The sequence below is a fragment of the Chelonoidis abingdonii genome, chromosome 5, assembly GCF_003597395.2.
Source record: "Chelonoidis abingdonii isolate Lonesome George chromosome 5, CheloAbing_2.0, whole genome shotgun sequence".
Classification (NCBI taxonomy): Eukaryota; Metazoa; Chordata; order Testudines; family Testudinidae; genus Chelonoidis; species Chelonoidis abingdonii.
In genome coordinates, this window is record NC_133773.1 from 99,065,745 (window position 1) to 99,082,688 (window position 16,944).

General features: G+C 40.6%; 1 protein-coding gene across 2 annotated transcripts in view; it reads right to left on the reverse strand.

Moving 5' to 3' along the window:
* SLC30A9 (solute carrier family 30 member 9) overlaps positions 1-16,944 on the reverse strand; it is a 66,665-nt gene that overhangs the window by 23,315 nt on the left and 26,406 nt on the right. For both annotated transcript variants that reach the window (XM_032764978.2, XM_032764979.2), the window contains exons 9-14: positions 12,295-12,397; positions 8,159-8,214; positions 6,400-6,535; positions 5,870-5,909; positions 2,122-2,193; positions 1,372-1,479 (exon numbers count right to left, since the gene is read on the reverse strand). In XM_032764978.2, coding sequence (XP_032620869.1) covers positions 1,372-1,479; positions 2,122-2,193; positions 5,870-5,909; positions 6,400-6,535; positions 8,159-8,214; positions 12,295-12,397 — 515 coding nt within the window. The remainder of the gene's footprint in view (positions 1-1,371; positions 1,480-2,121; positions 2,194-5,869; positions 5,910-6,399; positions 6,536-8,158; positions 8,215-12,294; positions 12,398-16,944) is intronic.

Sequence of the window (16,944 nt, forward strand, 5' to 3'; positions counted from 1 at the left end):
TATTAGAATTGTTTCAAGTTTTAATCTCAACAATAATGGGGATTTGAAAAAAGGCATTCAAATATCTCCTAATTTCAAATATCTTCAACTCAACATACTTGAAATCAGATTAGAGAGTAATATACAACTGTGGAAGGTCACCGCAGTAAAAACTTCCTCCAAAAAATCTGCAAAGGGGCAGAGAGATTTTCATTAAAATATACTGCTAGAAAATCACTCAGATTCATCAGTCTGACAGATTTTAATGCAAGCTTTTTTAAAGCAATATGAAATGTAATTGAATGTCATCAAAGAGACAAACAGCATTATTGCAGGATGCATGTATGCAGAGTGGTGCCACCAAGATTATAAACTGAAGTTTACGTAGTGCTATCATTAAGGCTACGATTATGTCACGGAGGTGGCGGAAGTTCACAGAATCCATGACTTCTGCAAATTCCATGACAGCAGAGGTCCCCACAGCTGACCAGACGTCCTGTAGTGCAAAAAACTGCTGACTGAATGTGCTACTTAGGGTGTACTGAGCATGCTCACATGAACTAAGCATGCTCAGTAACATCTACTGAAGCCAGCAGTGGGAGATCCCTGTAGCAGCCTAGACTCCGCAGTCAATCTCCATAACTGACTGGTCGCTGGCAGGGACTCCCGAGTGCCCCAGCTGCCACTGCTGGTAAGGGCCTCCTCCCCCGGCTGCTCTGCCACCGCAAGCAGCTGGTCCCCTCCCCGCCCCCCGCCAGAGGCAGAAGGATCCCAGAGCTGCTCAGCGACCACTGGAAGCGGCCTCCCACAGCTCCCCAGCTGCCGCCAGTGGTGCCAGAGGGACCCTGGAACTGCTCAGTGGCTGCTGGTGAGGACTGCCCCCCGATCCAACTCTGCAGGGAAATGGGGACCCTGCAGCTCCCAGCTGCTGCTGGTGAGGGAGGGACACGGTGCTGGACCCTCCTCCTTCCCCATTTTGTCATGCATGTATTTAGTAAAAGTCACGGACAGATCACAGGAAAAAAACAAAATAAAAAAAATATCACAGAAGCCGTGACCCGTCCCTGACTTTTACTAAAAATATGCATGACAAAATCATAGCCTTAGTTATCATACACCAGTCACATATCATACAATAGTGTAGTTTATAAATGACTAATCAACAGATTAAAAAATGTAAAGTGGTTGACATCAAAAGTGAAATTTTTCTTTTCTTATCGGCTGACTTTGTAGAGTTGGAAGATGAGGAGAGTCCCATAATCCAAAGGAAAAAGATGCAGACATTTAAAGTAATTAACAAAAGGAAGTCAAAAGGTATAGTCATACCATGCATACAACACACAAGGATATTCTCTCAAATCGAGTCAGCCTCAATTTAAGATGGAGTTTTACCTGTCAAAGAAGTCAGACCCATGCAAGTAGCAGCTAACGTCACACCCAAAACTGCTGCAGCATCCTCCAACAACACCACATTTGTACTGGGATCACGACTGAGCCTGACTGAATATTTAATAAAAATTACACTAATGTTGAAATCTTAGCTTTCTTACATCATTCACAGAGTTTTATAAACCATTCTAATTCTAATAATGTAAAAGATGATTTATACATATATAAAAACCTATACTTTACAGCTAACTCTTCTGTAAGTGTTCATAAATACATATAACACAGTAAAAACAATGAGGAGCCCTTGTGGCACCTTAGAGACTAACAAATGTATTTGGGCATAAGCTTTCATGGGCTAGAACCCACTTCATCAGACGCACAGAGTGAAAAATACAGGAGCAGGTATAAATACATGAAAGGATAGGGTTGCAGACTAACACGGCTACCACTCTGAAACATGTAACACAGTATACACTAATTACGAACGCTTGTCCAGAAGATGTGTAAAATTAATGGGAAATTTATTCTGAGAAATGCAACAATTTTAGTACTCAAGTGTCGAAGTAGTATTAAATAAGGCAATAGATTTTCACCCAATTTGTAAAATATACTTGTTACTAGCATTCATAATCATAAGACTCATGTAAAACAAGAGAAACCGGTAATTATACTGTTTTTATTTCTATGCAAACTCAGGTAATAAATCCTCTTTTAAATAACGAACACATACCATACTGATATAAAGAGACATACCATATTGATAAAATGACAGACCCTTGGCCCGGGCACTCCTTCGAATTTCATTTATAGCAACAAGAAGGGTAGCTGAAATAAAAGTGATATTGTTGCTGAAAATGGTTAGAGGCAAAGTGACCAACTTTCTACTATAGGAAGTGGGGGAGAAACTCTTGCTCATATCATACCAAACTAATTACAGTGCTCCTACCAGCCATACCAACAACAAATTTCTTTAGTAGATCAGACCCATAAAGTACAATGATAAACAAGTTTTACACATACAGAGTACAATAACTTCTTCCTACAAATACGATGAAAATTGTAATATTCTGAATTTCAAGTTTTCATATTTCAAATGTGAGAAAAGTATGAATATTTCAAGAATTCTAATCTTGTATCTACATAGCACATAATACCCCAAAACAACAGTCCTATTAACTAAAACATCAATATACTATTACATGTGATGGCCAGAAAACTTTCCTGGTGACAATCAGTATTGTGAGCAGTGGTAATTCATAAAGAGAAGCCCTACCCATGCATTCTTCTCCACATACAAGCCAACCCACTGATGAATACTACAGTCTCATAAAGGCAAAAGGCTTGCTCTTTCAGATTATGTATTGTTCATCTGCACCTAGAAAATGTTTTATATATATACACACACACATATTACATATACATACATATATACACACACACACACACCATGATTCATAGATTCTAGGACTGGAAGGAACCTCAACAGGTCAAGTCCAGCCCCCTGCCCTCTTGGAAGGACCAAATACTGTCTAGACCATCTCTGATAGACATTTATCTAACCTACTCTTAAATATCTCCAGAGACAGAGATTCCACAACCTCCCTAGTCAATTTATTCCAGTGTTTAACCACCCTGACAGTTAGGAAAGTTTTCCTAATGTCCAACCTAAACCTCCTTTGCTGCAGTTTAAACCCACTGCTTCTTGTTCTATCATTAGAGGCTAAGATGAACAAGCTTCCTTCCTCCTCCTCATGACACCTTTTAAGATATCTGAAAACTGCTATCATGTCCCCTCTCAGTCTTCTCTTTCCAAACTAAACAAACCCAATTCTTTCAGCCGCCTTCCTCATCATACGGATCCTAGGTTCTCTAGACCTTTTATGCAATTCTTGTTGCTTCTTCTTCTGGACCCCCTTTCTCCAATTTTCTCCATCATCTTTCTTGAAATGCTGTGTCCAGAACTGGACCACAATTTACTCCAGTTGAGGCCTAATCAACACAGAGTAGTTGCAGGAAGAACTGACTCTCTCGGGTTCTGTGCTCACAACACACACCGGTTTAACTGCATCCCAGAATCATTGTCAATTGCTGTTGGCTTTTTTGCAACAGCATCCTACACAGTTGACTCATATTATGCTTGTGGCCTCACCCTATACCCCCTAAAATCCCTTTCTTGCCATACGCTTGCCTAGTACTAGTTCTCTTCCCATTCGGTAGTGTGTGAGATTGACTATGTTTCCTTCCTAAGTGGAGCCACCTGTCGCATTTGTCGTCAGGTTTAGAAGCTTCATCCTGTTTATCTCAGGACCATGTTCTCCAAATCTTGTCCAGATCATTTTGAATTATGACCCTAGGCTCTTCTTGAAGCAGTTGTAATCCCTCCCAGTTTGGTATTCATCTGCTAAACTTAAGAACAGCCACACTTTCCATTGCCAATTATCTAAGTTGGTTTGAATGAAGACACTGAACAGAAGCTCCAGTCCCAAACAGACCCCTGGCGGAATCCACTTGTTCTATACCTTTCTAGCAGGGATCCTGGGAACCATTAGTAACTCTCTCTGAGCAACTGTTATTCCAGCCAGTTTAATGCACCCTCCTTTATTAGTGCGCCCATTATAAGTTTAGATTTGTCCTAGCATAATTATTGAAATTAGAATATCATGGCAAGACGGTATCAAATATCTTACTAGAGCGTCTAGGTATACACATTCACTCGCCTTCTCCCTTCATCCACAAGGCTCATCTTATACTATTCAAGGAAAGCGTCATCAGATTTCGTTTGACCATTGATCTTGTTCTTTACAAATCCCACTAGTGCTATTCCCTATTCACCCTTCACAAGTGTTTGCAGCCCTGCAGATGGACTGATCTTAATTACTTTGCTCCATTATCCTTTCCCTCTGGCACAGAGGTTAAACTTAACTGGTCTGGAGTTTCCTGGGTTGTTGTGATTTTCCCCTCTTTTACTTAGTATGAGCACTATATTTTGCCCTTCTCCAGTCTTATCTGGCAATCCTTTCCTGTTCTCCCATTGAGTTTTCCAAGATAATAGCTAGAGGTCGGGGGCAGATACCTTCCTCCTCCATTAGGCTCCTTGAGTACTTGCTAGAAGCATTTCCATTCAGGCTCCCCCTGGGACTTTGCAGGGACCTAGCTGTAAGTGATTTTTAACTTGGTCTTTTTTTTATTTTATCTTTCTTACAACCTTACCCCCTTCCCATTAGTGGCATTGCACCATGTTAGGCATTTCCTTCAGACTTCTCGGTATAAGACCGAATCAAAAAATTATTACCGCATCTCTCTGCTATTTGCCAGTGTTCTGATTCCTGTACAGTGTCTTCCCCTCGTCACTCCAACCAGTGGGCCCTACCCTGTCCTTGGGTCCTTTCCTCTTGCTTCTGAATGTATTGATTAAATGTCTTCATGTCTTCCCTTGTTCCTGTGCTAAGTTCTGAGCTCATGTTTGTGCCGTTGCCTTTGCTAAGTCCTTGCCCCTGCGCATTTCTCGCTGTTGTTTGCCCTATATTGCATCCTTTGTAATTGTCCTAGTCTTCCATTTTTTATATGACTCCTTTTTTAATTTTTAGATCATTGCAAGATCTCTACGCGTTTAAGCCGAAAGGTGGTCTTGTGCCATTTTTCTCTCTTTTTCCGACCCAGCGGAATCAGCTTGTTTTGGGGCCCTTAATACTGTCCCTTTGAACAAACTGGCCAACTCTTCCTCAGCTTTGGGTTGTTTTCCCTCAGTTCCTGTTGATTCCCATGGGGACCTTTACCTATTCCAGCTCTCTGAGCTTACCAAAATCCACCTTCCTAAAAATCCACTGTCTCTATTTGCTGTACTCCCTTCTACCTTTCCTTCAGATATTCCGAATTGTGAACTCCTTATGATTTCACGATCACTTTCACCCAAGCTGCCTTCTACTGTCATAATTTCCCTTAACTAGTTCCTGCCCTATTGTTAAATCAAACTCTAGAACAGCTTCCCCATGTAGCTTTTTAACCTTTCTGAATAAGTTTGTCTTGCATGCAGCTTCCAAGAAGTCTTATTGGTTATAGTCTCGTGCCCCGCTGTTTATTTCCCAATTAATATCTTTCCCAACATATATCTGGATAGTTGAAGTTCCCCATCACCACCAAATCTTGGGCTTTGGATGGTTTTGTTGGTTGTTTAAAAAAAGCCTCATCCACCTCTTCCACCTGGTTAGGTGGCCTGTAGTAGACTCCTAGCATGACATCACCCTTGGTTTTTTCCCCTTTTAGCCTAATATTAATCTTCTGCTTCAGGCAAAGGAAGGAAACTAAATAGAACACACAAGTAAATTATAAGCAATGAAAAAAAGTTTTCCTGGATGTCAAACATCAATGCAATTGTGAATAACAGAGCTCAAATCTTTGCAGTTCTGTAAGCAAAAGCTTATTAAACTATCGCCACAGATTGCTGAGCCTGCATTATCAGCTTAAGAATAAAGCAACACAAATATTTCATGATACGGCATACCTCCTTCAGACACCAGTGATCCTGCTAAGATACAATAAGCCTGTAAGTATAAAAAAAACTAGTATTTTATTATTTTGAATGTATACCGTTTCACATTTATATAGAACCTTTCATCTCAAAATCTCCATAAAAACTTTACATACATGAATCACTTTACCCACAACTGCAATGCAGCCATCAATAGATGGCAGATTGAAGATTGAACAATCAACCAAATTATAATGCACTACCCAGTATAAGGAGAGAGGGGCAAATTTTTGGCTAAGGACACCAGGACAACCTTATATTCTTAAAAAACGGACTAAATTTTCAGTGTCAATGCAAAGCAGAGAGGAAATTGGTTTAAATAACCTCATGCAGATACACTGAGCTCCACCCTACATACTACCTCAGACGGCTTGATTAACCCTACTGGAATTCAAATTTTTTGTTTCAGAATATCTAGGTGTTTCAGATACTGAGGTTTCAATACATTAAATCATCCCCACCACCCATAGTTAAAAAAACACAATAGAAAAAGATTGACTTACCCAAAGAAGAGATTCCATGGGCTGAGGATGAAGTAAACCCATGATTCCATGATACCAGGAAAGTCCTGCACCCATCATGAAAATGCCAACCCCACTAATGAGGGAGGCAATATAGCGCATATTTGTGAAGCCATACCTGTGTGAAAACAAAAAGTGGTTTAGGAAAAAACGCCTGCTTTAAAAATATATTCAGATGCTTGATTATAAATGATAAACTAGAGGCTCCTGATAGCTAATTAAAATATAGTTGCTAAAATCAAAATTTAATCTGAGAAAACACTGATGGAAAAGGACATCCAGTTTCTTAAAAATGTATATAAAAATGTAAAATGTATGTAATTTAGATTTTTTCTATTCCCTTCTCCACACACAGGCTATTTAGATTTAGTTGTATTACTTTATTATGATGTACCATGGCTATATTAATGAAATTAAATTAATCTTTTTTAAAAAAATTCATTCAGGTGTTTAATGAATGGGCTAATATTTACACTGCCTTGCAATGCTGCTTCTAATTGAAATCTTCATGTGTAGTCAGTCTACAGATTTCTTTTCCTTTAAATTAATCCCGTAAAACTTAATAGTTCAGCTGACTGCAAATCCCCAACGTTTGCAGGTTTAAATATTTTTGGTAAAATTAAAATGGCATCTTAATAATACACCATTGTGTTAAATGCGACTCCTGATTAGCAGCATTGCAAAAGAGATGATGGTGCAGGTGAAGGGCATAATTTGAGGGAAAGGGGAAGACTGAGAAGGGAAGGAGATCCTGATAAAAAAGATTCTATTCTGAGAAGGCTGAATCTGGTAAACAGACATAAATCAGAAGCCTTAGGGCATGGCCACACTTGCAGATGTAGAGTGCTCTGAGTTAAGACAGCCTTCGTAGAGCGCAGTAGGGAAAGTGCTGTAATCTGTCCACACTGACAGCTGCAAGCGCACTGGTGTCACCACATTAGCAGCTTCTGCAACGGCCACAGAAAGCAGTGCATTGTGGTAGCTATCTCAGCATGCAATTGGCTGCAACGTGCTTTTCAAATGGGGGGGTGGGATGGAGTGTGACAGGGTGTGTTGTGTATATGTGGGGGGGAGAAAGAGTCTTGAGGGGGCTGAGAGCATGTCAGCATGCTGTCTTGTAAGTTCAGACAGCAGCAGACCCCTCCTCCCCCTGGCCTCTATCTCTCTCTCCCAGAGCATTCCACAGTAATGGCTGCTGTCAGAAACGGAAAGGAAGAGGAAAAGGCAGTCTCATTACTATTGCTCAAATCCTGCCATCCATGCAGGAAAAAATGAGAAGTATGAACAGCATATTGTACAGCTATCTAGTGGAAAAGGTGGTAGGGCCCATAAAAATGTAACTTCCTAATAGCAATGAAAATGAAATACAAGTTTCATGGTATGTTATTTTGACATTGTAAGCTAACTAGTGACTATTCTGAACTCTTGACATTTGGTAGGAACCCACATTTTTCTTACTATTTCTACTGTAAAACTGGAAGTTATTCATTTCAGTTTAGAAAAAATGAAAACCTTGGATACACATACGAGTACCACCATTTTACATAAAATAATTCAAATTGTCTGGATTAATATGGTGGAACAAAAAAGGAAAAACTATGGTTTATCTCCTATTCAGAAACAACAGATCCTTTAAATAAAAACAGGGTTGCACACAAGAAATAAAAGCTTTTAAGCCCATATAATTATTGAAACAATTATTTATTCAACAAGATAAATTCAATAAATACAATGGCCTTACGGATGACTAGGGTCTGGTGTCCTTGCAGACTGACTGATGCCCAATGCTAGCAAAGCCTGCATAATGCAAAGGAAAAACACATCTGTAAGAAGTTTTAAAAACCTTGAGACTAGTTCTAACTTGAAAGAATGATTAAAATAAATTAGATCCAACTTGCTGATTTTTTACATGTAGCATTAGAAACAAAAACACATTAGCTCAGATTATAGTAACTTCACATGAAACATCCACTCCCGGACAGGACAATGTCATCCAAAACTAACTCACCTAAATCTGGTTAGTTCTAGCTGCAAGAAGTTTAAAGCAACAATTTAAACAGAAATTAAGAACACGTTTAATATAATAGTAGAAATAATTTTGTAGTACTCTCCACTTGGGTGTAATCAGGAAACAAAAGTTGTTTAATTTAAAAAAATAAAAAATCTGTCCAAACAGAAGTTTATGCATAAACTATAGCAGTAAGTATATACTCATCTCCATTAGGTTTAAGGCAAACTAAAATTAAAATACCCTACATTTACATTTCAACTTCCTAAGCATACATTTAGTTGCAACAAGTCACCAAATTGGCAACAATAAAAATATACTGTCTGTATCTTGAAAAAACGGATTGTCTGAGTTGATACGTTTCTGATAGTTAGTTTAGAATAGATTCAATCTGATGGTGCAGTCTTTTATAAATCCAGGCCCTGCTATTGCAAAGATTTAGGCATGTGCTTAACCTTAAGAAAATGCCAGAATTATGGTTACCCAGCTATCCTTGATTTGCTCCCCCTTAATATGTATGCATTATGATACAGCCTTCAATTACATCATCACATCTTTGTTCTACAGGACTAATATTCGTTGTACAAGATGGACAATGAGTGAGGCAGAAGGTTGCCTCTCTTGTGTTTAAGGCATTAAACTCAGACTCAGGAGAACCAGATTCTATTCCTGCTCTTCCTACATAATGCTGGACAAGACTTTTATAACACATACAAAGTGGCCAAATTAAGGTTGTATCAGTATTCTTAATTCTGGTATTTCCTAACTTTTGAGTGCTTAACGTTGCATCCTTAACATTCTTTTAACTTTTTTAGAAATGTAATTTTACTTTATTACTTAGACATCTAGAGGGAAGATGAACTTGAGACTCTCAGCAATAGACAAGCTGAAGAACATAAGTTTGAGATAGGCTGAGCATGTGATAAAAATGGGAAAAGAATGACCAGCAAAGAAAGCATGGGAAGACAACAATAGCAATAAAGGACATGGAAGACTGATGATACTTCTCTGTTAAGAGAAGTGTGAAGAGAAAAAAAAACTTGCACTCCAAGAGCTACAAACCCACGCCAGAAGGAGTGGCAAAAAACTGTGGGCACCTCTAACCCCATGTAAATGGGAAAAGGACTCAAGAAGTGAAATGTGATGTGACTTAGACCAAAGGGAAAAAAACAAGCTAAGGTATGAAGAGGAAACACGATTTACTGTCTTCTTCGCCTTTCCCCATTAGTCAGGGTCAGCAATGCTGATCTATAGAGCATGTGTAGGATTCTACCAAATTCATGGCTATGAAAAATGTCCCACGGACTATGAAATCTGATCTCCCCTGTGAAATCTGGCACCCAGCCAGGTGCTTCTACTCTGTGCAGGGCTTCAGCTGCTAGTCCAGACTGAGGATCAGAAGAGATGAGACTTCCTCTCACACTGCAGGGGCTGCTCCCTGGGTGGGTCAGACCCATCTCCAGGAACATTCCCTGACTGCAGGAAGCTCCGCAGCTCCAGCTGTCACCCCACCTACACATGCAGCGGCTGCGGCCCCAGCTGTCAGCCCCACACTGGGGCAACAGACTGCCAGAAAAAACAGATATATGGTACAACCCACCCCTCAATACCCTGCGACCCTCACTTCCATGCTGTTGCAGACATGGCACTAACTTTAGAGCTGGGACCAGGCCAGCAACCTTCCTTTCTGGCTGTCCATCTCTGAAGACAGCAACCCTGCCAGAAGCAGAGGAGAATTAAGGGTCGCAATCCCAGACTTCCCTACAATAGCTTTGCGACCCCCTAACCCTGACCACTTTTTAGGTCAGGACCATCATGGCTACAACACCATGAAATTTCAGATGTAAACATCTGAAAACATGAAACTGACTAATTTTAAAACCCCAGCCTTGAAACTGACCAAAATGGACGATGAATTTGGTATGGCCCTAAGGTGTGTGATTAGCAAGACACTTTTACAAACTAGCTGGCCAGGCCTGATTACTTCAGTTTTCCTTTTCCTAGGTCAGTGGCATCCAACCTTTCCAGACTACTGTTATATACCTCTTTCAGGAGTCTGATTTGTCTTGCATATGCCCAATGTAGACTTAAGTTAAAAACTACTTGCTTACAAAGAGACATAAAAATACAAAAAAAGTGCACAGTACTCTATTATGGTAAAAATGAGGGAAAAAAGCAATTTCTGAAGTATCATTCTAAAATAAATCAATTGAAATATAAATATTGTTCTTATATTTCAGCGTATATAGAGCAGTATAAACAAGTCATTGTCTGTATGAAATTTTAGTTTGTACGGACTTCGCTCATGCTTTTTATGAAGCCTGTTGAAAAACTAGGCAAATATCTAGAGTTGATGGGCCCCTGAAGACCTCAACCTACCCCCAGGAGTGGCTGAGAAGCACTGTCCTAGGTGGACTGTCTGTCACAGCTGATGAGCCTCACCTGAGCAGATAGAGGCACAGAGAAGAGAAGCAACTTGCCCGTGGCTACCCAGCAGGTCAGTGGCAGAGCCCGGAATAGAACCCAGGTCTCCTGTATCCTACCCTGTATCTTCTCCACTGAACCACACCACTTTGCCTGGTACATGGTCAATGGTATGGGAAATTATTAATTTAGAAAGGAGAAGTAATACTTCTACATATCTGAAATACAGACAATATAGACAGAAATATTAGTCCAATCTTCACTAATCAGAAACAAGATAGCAACAGAATCTCCACTTTCTCTCCATTTCCAAGGTTTTAGCCTAGAGTATGAGTATGAATTTGTTAAATAATAATTCTATTAGTTCACAAATTGTGTACCAAATTATGTACATCAAAACAGGATAATATTAAGAGACAAGTTGGCTACAGCAATATAAGGAGAGACTCTTAGGTTCTGAGTAAAAGTGCCAAGTAAAGTAAACTCACACTGTTCCTGGAAGGATCACCAACCCAGGGGTGCTTGCTATATGTCCCCATCATTAACTGACAAGGTTTTGCCTAAATCACCATGCAATTTGACAAACTATTTAGTTATTCTTTCTTCTTTAAATGAATTCACTTTTATATTGCAGCCAAAAAATATATTCACGTATTACAAAAATTGCATGCCCATACTACAACCAAATGGATCTTTATCATGGATTAGTCATAACAGCACGTTACGGTCTCTAATATGAATGCCTTGCTTTGCAAGGCAGGAATTATTTAGTAATAAGTTAACTGACACTTGAAGGCATGCTCTCCCAGATGTGACAACAGTCTAGATAAGTAAATTCTTAAACTGATCAGCCTTGGCACTGTTAAAATAGCTGCTGAACTTGTTGAAATCCAAAGCTCTTCTTACTAAGCGTTACCTGCTATTTTACTTTCAAATGAAAAGCATGCAAAACCTCAGAAATTAATACAAAAACATCCACTAAAAAGTGTTAAAAGAGGCAAAACCACTGAAATACGCAACAGCTTAGAGCCAGTCTGTGGCTATGCTAATTCTAAAAATGGAAATGACAAATTAACATCATCAATGTAAACTAAAAGCCAGAGAGAACTTGAAGGCTTAATTTTTGGTCTCCAGCCTCTCTCTCTCCCCCACTTTGTAGCGTTACTTTACAAAACATGCTCCAAAAAAGCTTCTCAGAGCAGTATTCTGACTTTCCAATTCACCTCACAAAACTAAATACAATGTGTTACTTTCCTTCTATTTGTCATGTGCCCTGTGAAAAACTACCCTAATCAACCATCACCAGGAGACAGCCACTTGATTTCTGAATTGAGAGCAATCTTCCTATCTGCTACCAACGCAACTGTTTCAAGGGTCTGCATTCCTCCTTGGAAGCTAACTACAATCACTTTAACTTAAACAAGGGCAATGGAAGCACTACTCACCTGGTTGCAAGTGTCTGCTAAAGAATGTATAGCTTCTGAAAACATGCTTGCAGAACCCGTGTAAACCCAAGCGAGTAGTTTAAAGAAAAAATTCAACCCATTTCTAAGATTGGAGACAGAAGAAAGCTGAATTAGCAATATTATATGAATATTAACATTCAGTATTAAATCATCACAGTGAAATCAGATATTTTGTACAACTACATGTTGCCATCAGCAATAAGGAAACTAAATTTCACCAAAAGTCAGTTTATCAATGATTAGTACGTATAGCGAATGTGTACACACCTTCTGCAGTATTTACTAGATTAAAAACATTTTCAATTAAGTGGAGTATATAGGGATATACAGTTAGGATTTTTGGAAACATGATTTTTTTTTTTTAAAGTAATTGCATATCATAAGCTATACTTTTGAAAGTTGCAATCTTTTTGCCCTCACCTTCAAGACACTGAACAACTACTTCCCAATTTGTAAATGTCAGACCTTTTAGTCCAGTGGTTTTCAAACTTTTTTCTGGCAACCCAGTTGAAGAAAATTGTTGATGCCTGTAACCCAACAGAGCTGGGGGTGAGGGGCTTGGGAGGGTTGAGGGGCTGGGGCAGAGGGTTGGGGTGTGGGAGTGAGGGCTGTGGGGTGGGACCAGAGATGAGGGGTTTGGGGTGCAGGGGGGCTCCAGGTTTGGGGGGGGAGGGCTCAGGGCTGGGACAGAGGATTGGGGCACAGGTTTACCTCGGGCAGCTCCCAGTCAACAGCGCAGCGGGGGCGATAAGGCAGGCTTCCTACCTGTCCTGGCATTGCGGCCTGTGCTGCACCCTGGAAGCGGGCCAGCAGTAGGTCCAGCTCCTAGGTGGAGGCATACAAGCGGCTCCACACTGCTCTTGTCCACAGGCACCACCACACCCTCCCCAGCTCCCATTGGCCGGGAGCCGGTGCTCGGGGCAGGGTCAGTGCACAGAGCCCCGTGGCCCCCCTGCCTAAGAGCCGGACCTGCTGCTGGCTGCTTCCAGGGTGTGGCGTGGTGTCAGAACAAGTAGGAACTAGCCTGCCTTAGCTGGGCAGCAGCAACAACGGGACTTTTAATGGCCAGGTCAGCGGTGCTGACCAGAGCTGCCGTGACCCGGTGCCTTACATTCCACGACCTAGTACTTGGTCGCGACCCGCAGCTTGAAAACTACTGTTTTAATCCATCCTTGCCACAAGCCTCAGCACTCTCTCCTTCTCCCACTTAGATTTTTGTGTCTTCTTGTACAAAGCCCCCCTTCAATCTCAGTGTGCCAGCTGTAACCTCCCAGTCTCATTTCACTTAAGTTCCTTCCAAGATACACAGGGGTGGTTGGGGGAGAAAGAATCATTACATTAGGAAGAAAAAATTAAATGAACTCCTTCCCTTTGAGTGTCCCAGTGTGCTGTGTCTTTCTAAACATGCTTTCTAGATTACAAGAGCTCTAGGGCAAGCACCATGTTGATATTTGTGTCTTCTATGGACCAGAGTGCAGTTCTTAATAATAAATAGTAGCATAATCATTGGAAAGTGTATTTCTAAAATACAAGTTTCTTTCTAAAACATATTATTTACTTCACCTACTAGCTGTTGGAGACACTGGGTCAAATTCTATGGTCTGTGTTATGACCCTCTAGTCTGATTGTCTATATAAGTCCCTTCTAGCGTTACAACTTCTTAGAACAGATTAATAAATAACACTGCTCTACAGCCAAAATGCTTCTGAAATAAATGTAGTCAAACTTTACTAATTCTGGGTCACTGAGAACGAAAATGATGCTTAAAATTGTTGATTGGCTCTAGTCTAGCTGTTGCGCTCCAGACTACAGCAGTGGAATCTCCTGGCAGGTGATGTTAGGGTTTCCATGTTCCGTGACCGTCAAAAGGATCTTGTCCCATTCTTCTTCATGGAAGGTGATCTTGTAGCCTGCAACAACATCGATGGTGTGATGGCAGCCCTCAACATCGTTCACGATCCAGATGAGTGGAGACTGTTCATTGATTCATCGAAGACGAGTCTTAAAGCTGTTTTGCTGCATAATGGCAATGTTTTGCCATCAATTCCAGTTGGTCATGCAGTCCATATGAAGGAAACCTATGACAACATGAAACAACTTTTGAGGTGCATAAACTATGACCAACATCAGTGGCAGCTTTGTGGCGATTTGAAGGTTGTTGCTCTCTTGCTTGGTCTGCAGACTGGATACACAAAGTACTGCTGTTTTCTCTGCGAATGGGATAGTCGTGCAAGAGATTCCCACTACATCAAGAAAGATTGGCCACTCCGACAGTCATTGGAGCCTGGGAGGAAAAGTGTTCAGCATCCACCACTTGTTGAATCAAGGAAGATTTTGTTACCACCCTTACACATCAAGCTGGGTCTGATGAAGAACTTTGTCAAGGCCATTGACAAAACACAAGCAGCTTTCAAGTACCTCCGTGGAAAATTTCCAAGGTTAAGTGAAGCTAAGATAAAGGAAGGTGTCTTTGTTGGTCCTCAGATTCGTGAACTTCTTCAAGATGATGCATTTGACCATGCACTGCGTGGCAAGGAAAAGACGGCATGGAAAGCCTTCCAGTTAGTGGCAATAAATTTTCTCGGAAACAACAAGGCAGACAACTACAGGTTGTTGGTGGAAAACCTCCTCAAGGCATACAAAAGCCTTGGTTGCAACATGTCATTAAAGATACATTTTTTGCACTCTCATCTAGATTTTTTTCCACCGAACTGCAGAGCAGTGAGCGACGAGCACGGCGAGCGATTTCACCAGGACATTGCAACAATGGAGAAACGCTATCAGGGCAAATGGAGCCCATCAATGCTTGCAGACTATTGCTGGACAGTGACAAGAGATGCTCCATTTAATGAATACAAGAGACAAGCCAAGAAGCGCGGAGTAGACACTGAATAGGACTAAACTATGTACATAATAGTTTTTTGTCTTTTGTTTCATAATAAATTTTATTTATATAACCCTTTTGCTGATTTTTAAAGTGTTACATAAACAGGACAGGTGAAATATTATCATGTAAAGCAACCATAAACACATGAAAAGACCTAGGTTTACAATTTATGATTAAAACTCCACTATCTACACAATATACATAGACATAAAATGTAAAAACTTAAATATCTTAGAAACAGTAGCCAATCAGTTGTTTTAATTGTCATATTTGAATTCAGCACATCAAAATACATAATAAATACCATATTTTATCTTTGAAGCAGACGATTTCTCAAAAATTGTAGACCAGTGTAACCCAGAGTCAGAGGAAACCTGTAGCAACAGTGAAAAGAATTAAGTTCTCCTGGCTCCCAGTCCTTTGTTTAATTGCAAGGCTGTTCTTCCTATCCATAGTGCAACATAGGTTTAGCACTAATAGGCAATGCAAACAAATTGCTGTAGGAATTATGGCCACATTTTCCTGACTTCTTGTAGCAATGTATTTTTTTCCATTTAAAGAAAAAAGGAGTCAATCTGTTTATCTGAAGATGTAGTAAAGCTGTGGGATTCCTGCCTTCTAAGGTGATGCAGGAAAGTCCCACCACGATTAATGACATTTTACTGCACTCCTCCAAATTCGAGATGTCAGGACCCAACAGAAAGAATAAACCTTTTCCTCAAATGTAAAATGCTTTGAGATCCACCTGTGAAAAGACTTACATAAGAGCTAGGTATTATTATTGTGCCGTCAAGATTAAAACCAGTAAACATGGAGTAGAGAGATTTCCAGAGCTACTCATTAAAGAGATGCATGACAAAGCACAAGTAGACTAAGGAGCCACTGTAACCCCAAGAGCATCCTTATACCAGAAGGAAAGGAGCTCCCTGGTATCTAACAGTGAGTTTCAGCTGACCTGACCAATTCAGTGTACCCCAACTCATCACTGTTATAATCTGTAACTCAAAGATGCCATTAGGGATGTAAAATGTTAACTGCCTTCTAGAAAGGTCTTAACTGGCTCCAGGTGCCTTGATTAACCTGGAGCAACTGCCATTTGGTTACCATGGTCCTAGGGATTTGTTTAGCCTGGGGCTAACATACCTGTTTCTCTGTACTTTACTGTAGCCATCTGGCCTTGCCCCATCACACTTTCTACTGACTAAGACATAACTTAATAAGCTACAGTCTTTGTTTAAGGTAGTTTCCTCACCAGTCTTCCTTTTCCAGCAATGGCTGACTGGCCCTTAGTCAGAATCCCCACAGAGCCCAAGATGCTGGCTTTTCTTGTCTCCTCAGGTCCAGGATAACTTAAGGGTTCTCTGCTGCTGTCTTTGTAGTCCAGTAAGCCTTTAAAAGTCTCGCTCTCAAAGTTCATTAACCGTGTTTCAAAAGGTAGGAAGGTTTCCTGGGGGTGCAGTCCCCCGTTCCCCCCCTCCCACCCTCGAGCTTGTTAAATGATTACAGCCCTGCAAATCTGCAGCTATCCACAGACTGTAGCTTATTAAGTTATGTCTTAGCCAGTAGAAAGTGTGATGGGGCAAGGCCAGATGGCTACAGCAAAGTATTGAGAAACAGGTATGTTAGCCCCAGGCTAAACAAATCCCTAGGACCATGGTAACCAAATGGCAGTTGCTCCAGGTTAATCAAGGCACCTGGAGCCAATTAAGACCTTTCTAGAAGGCAGTGGAGATAGCTACTTT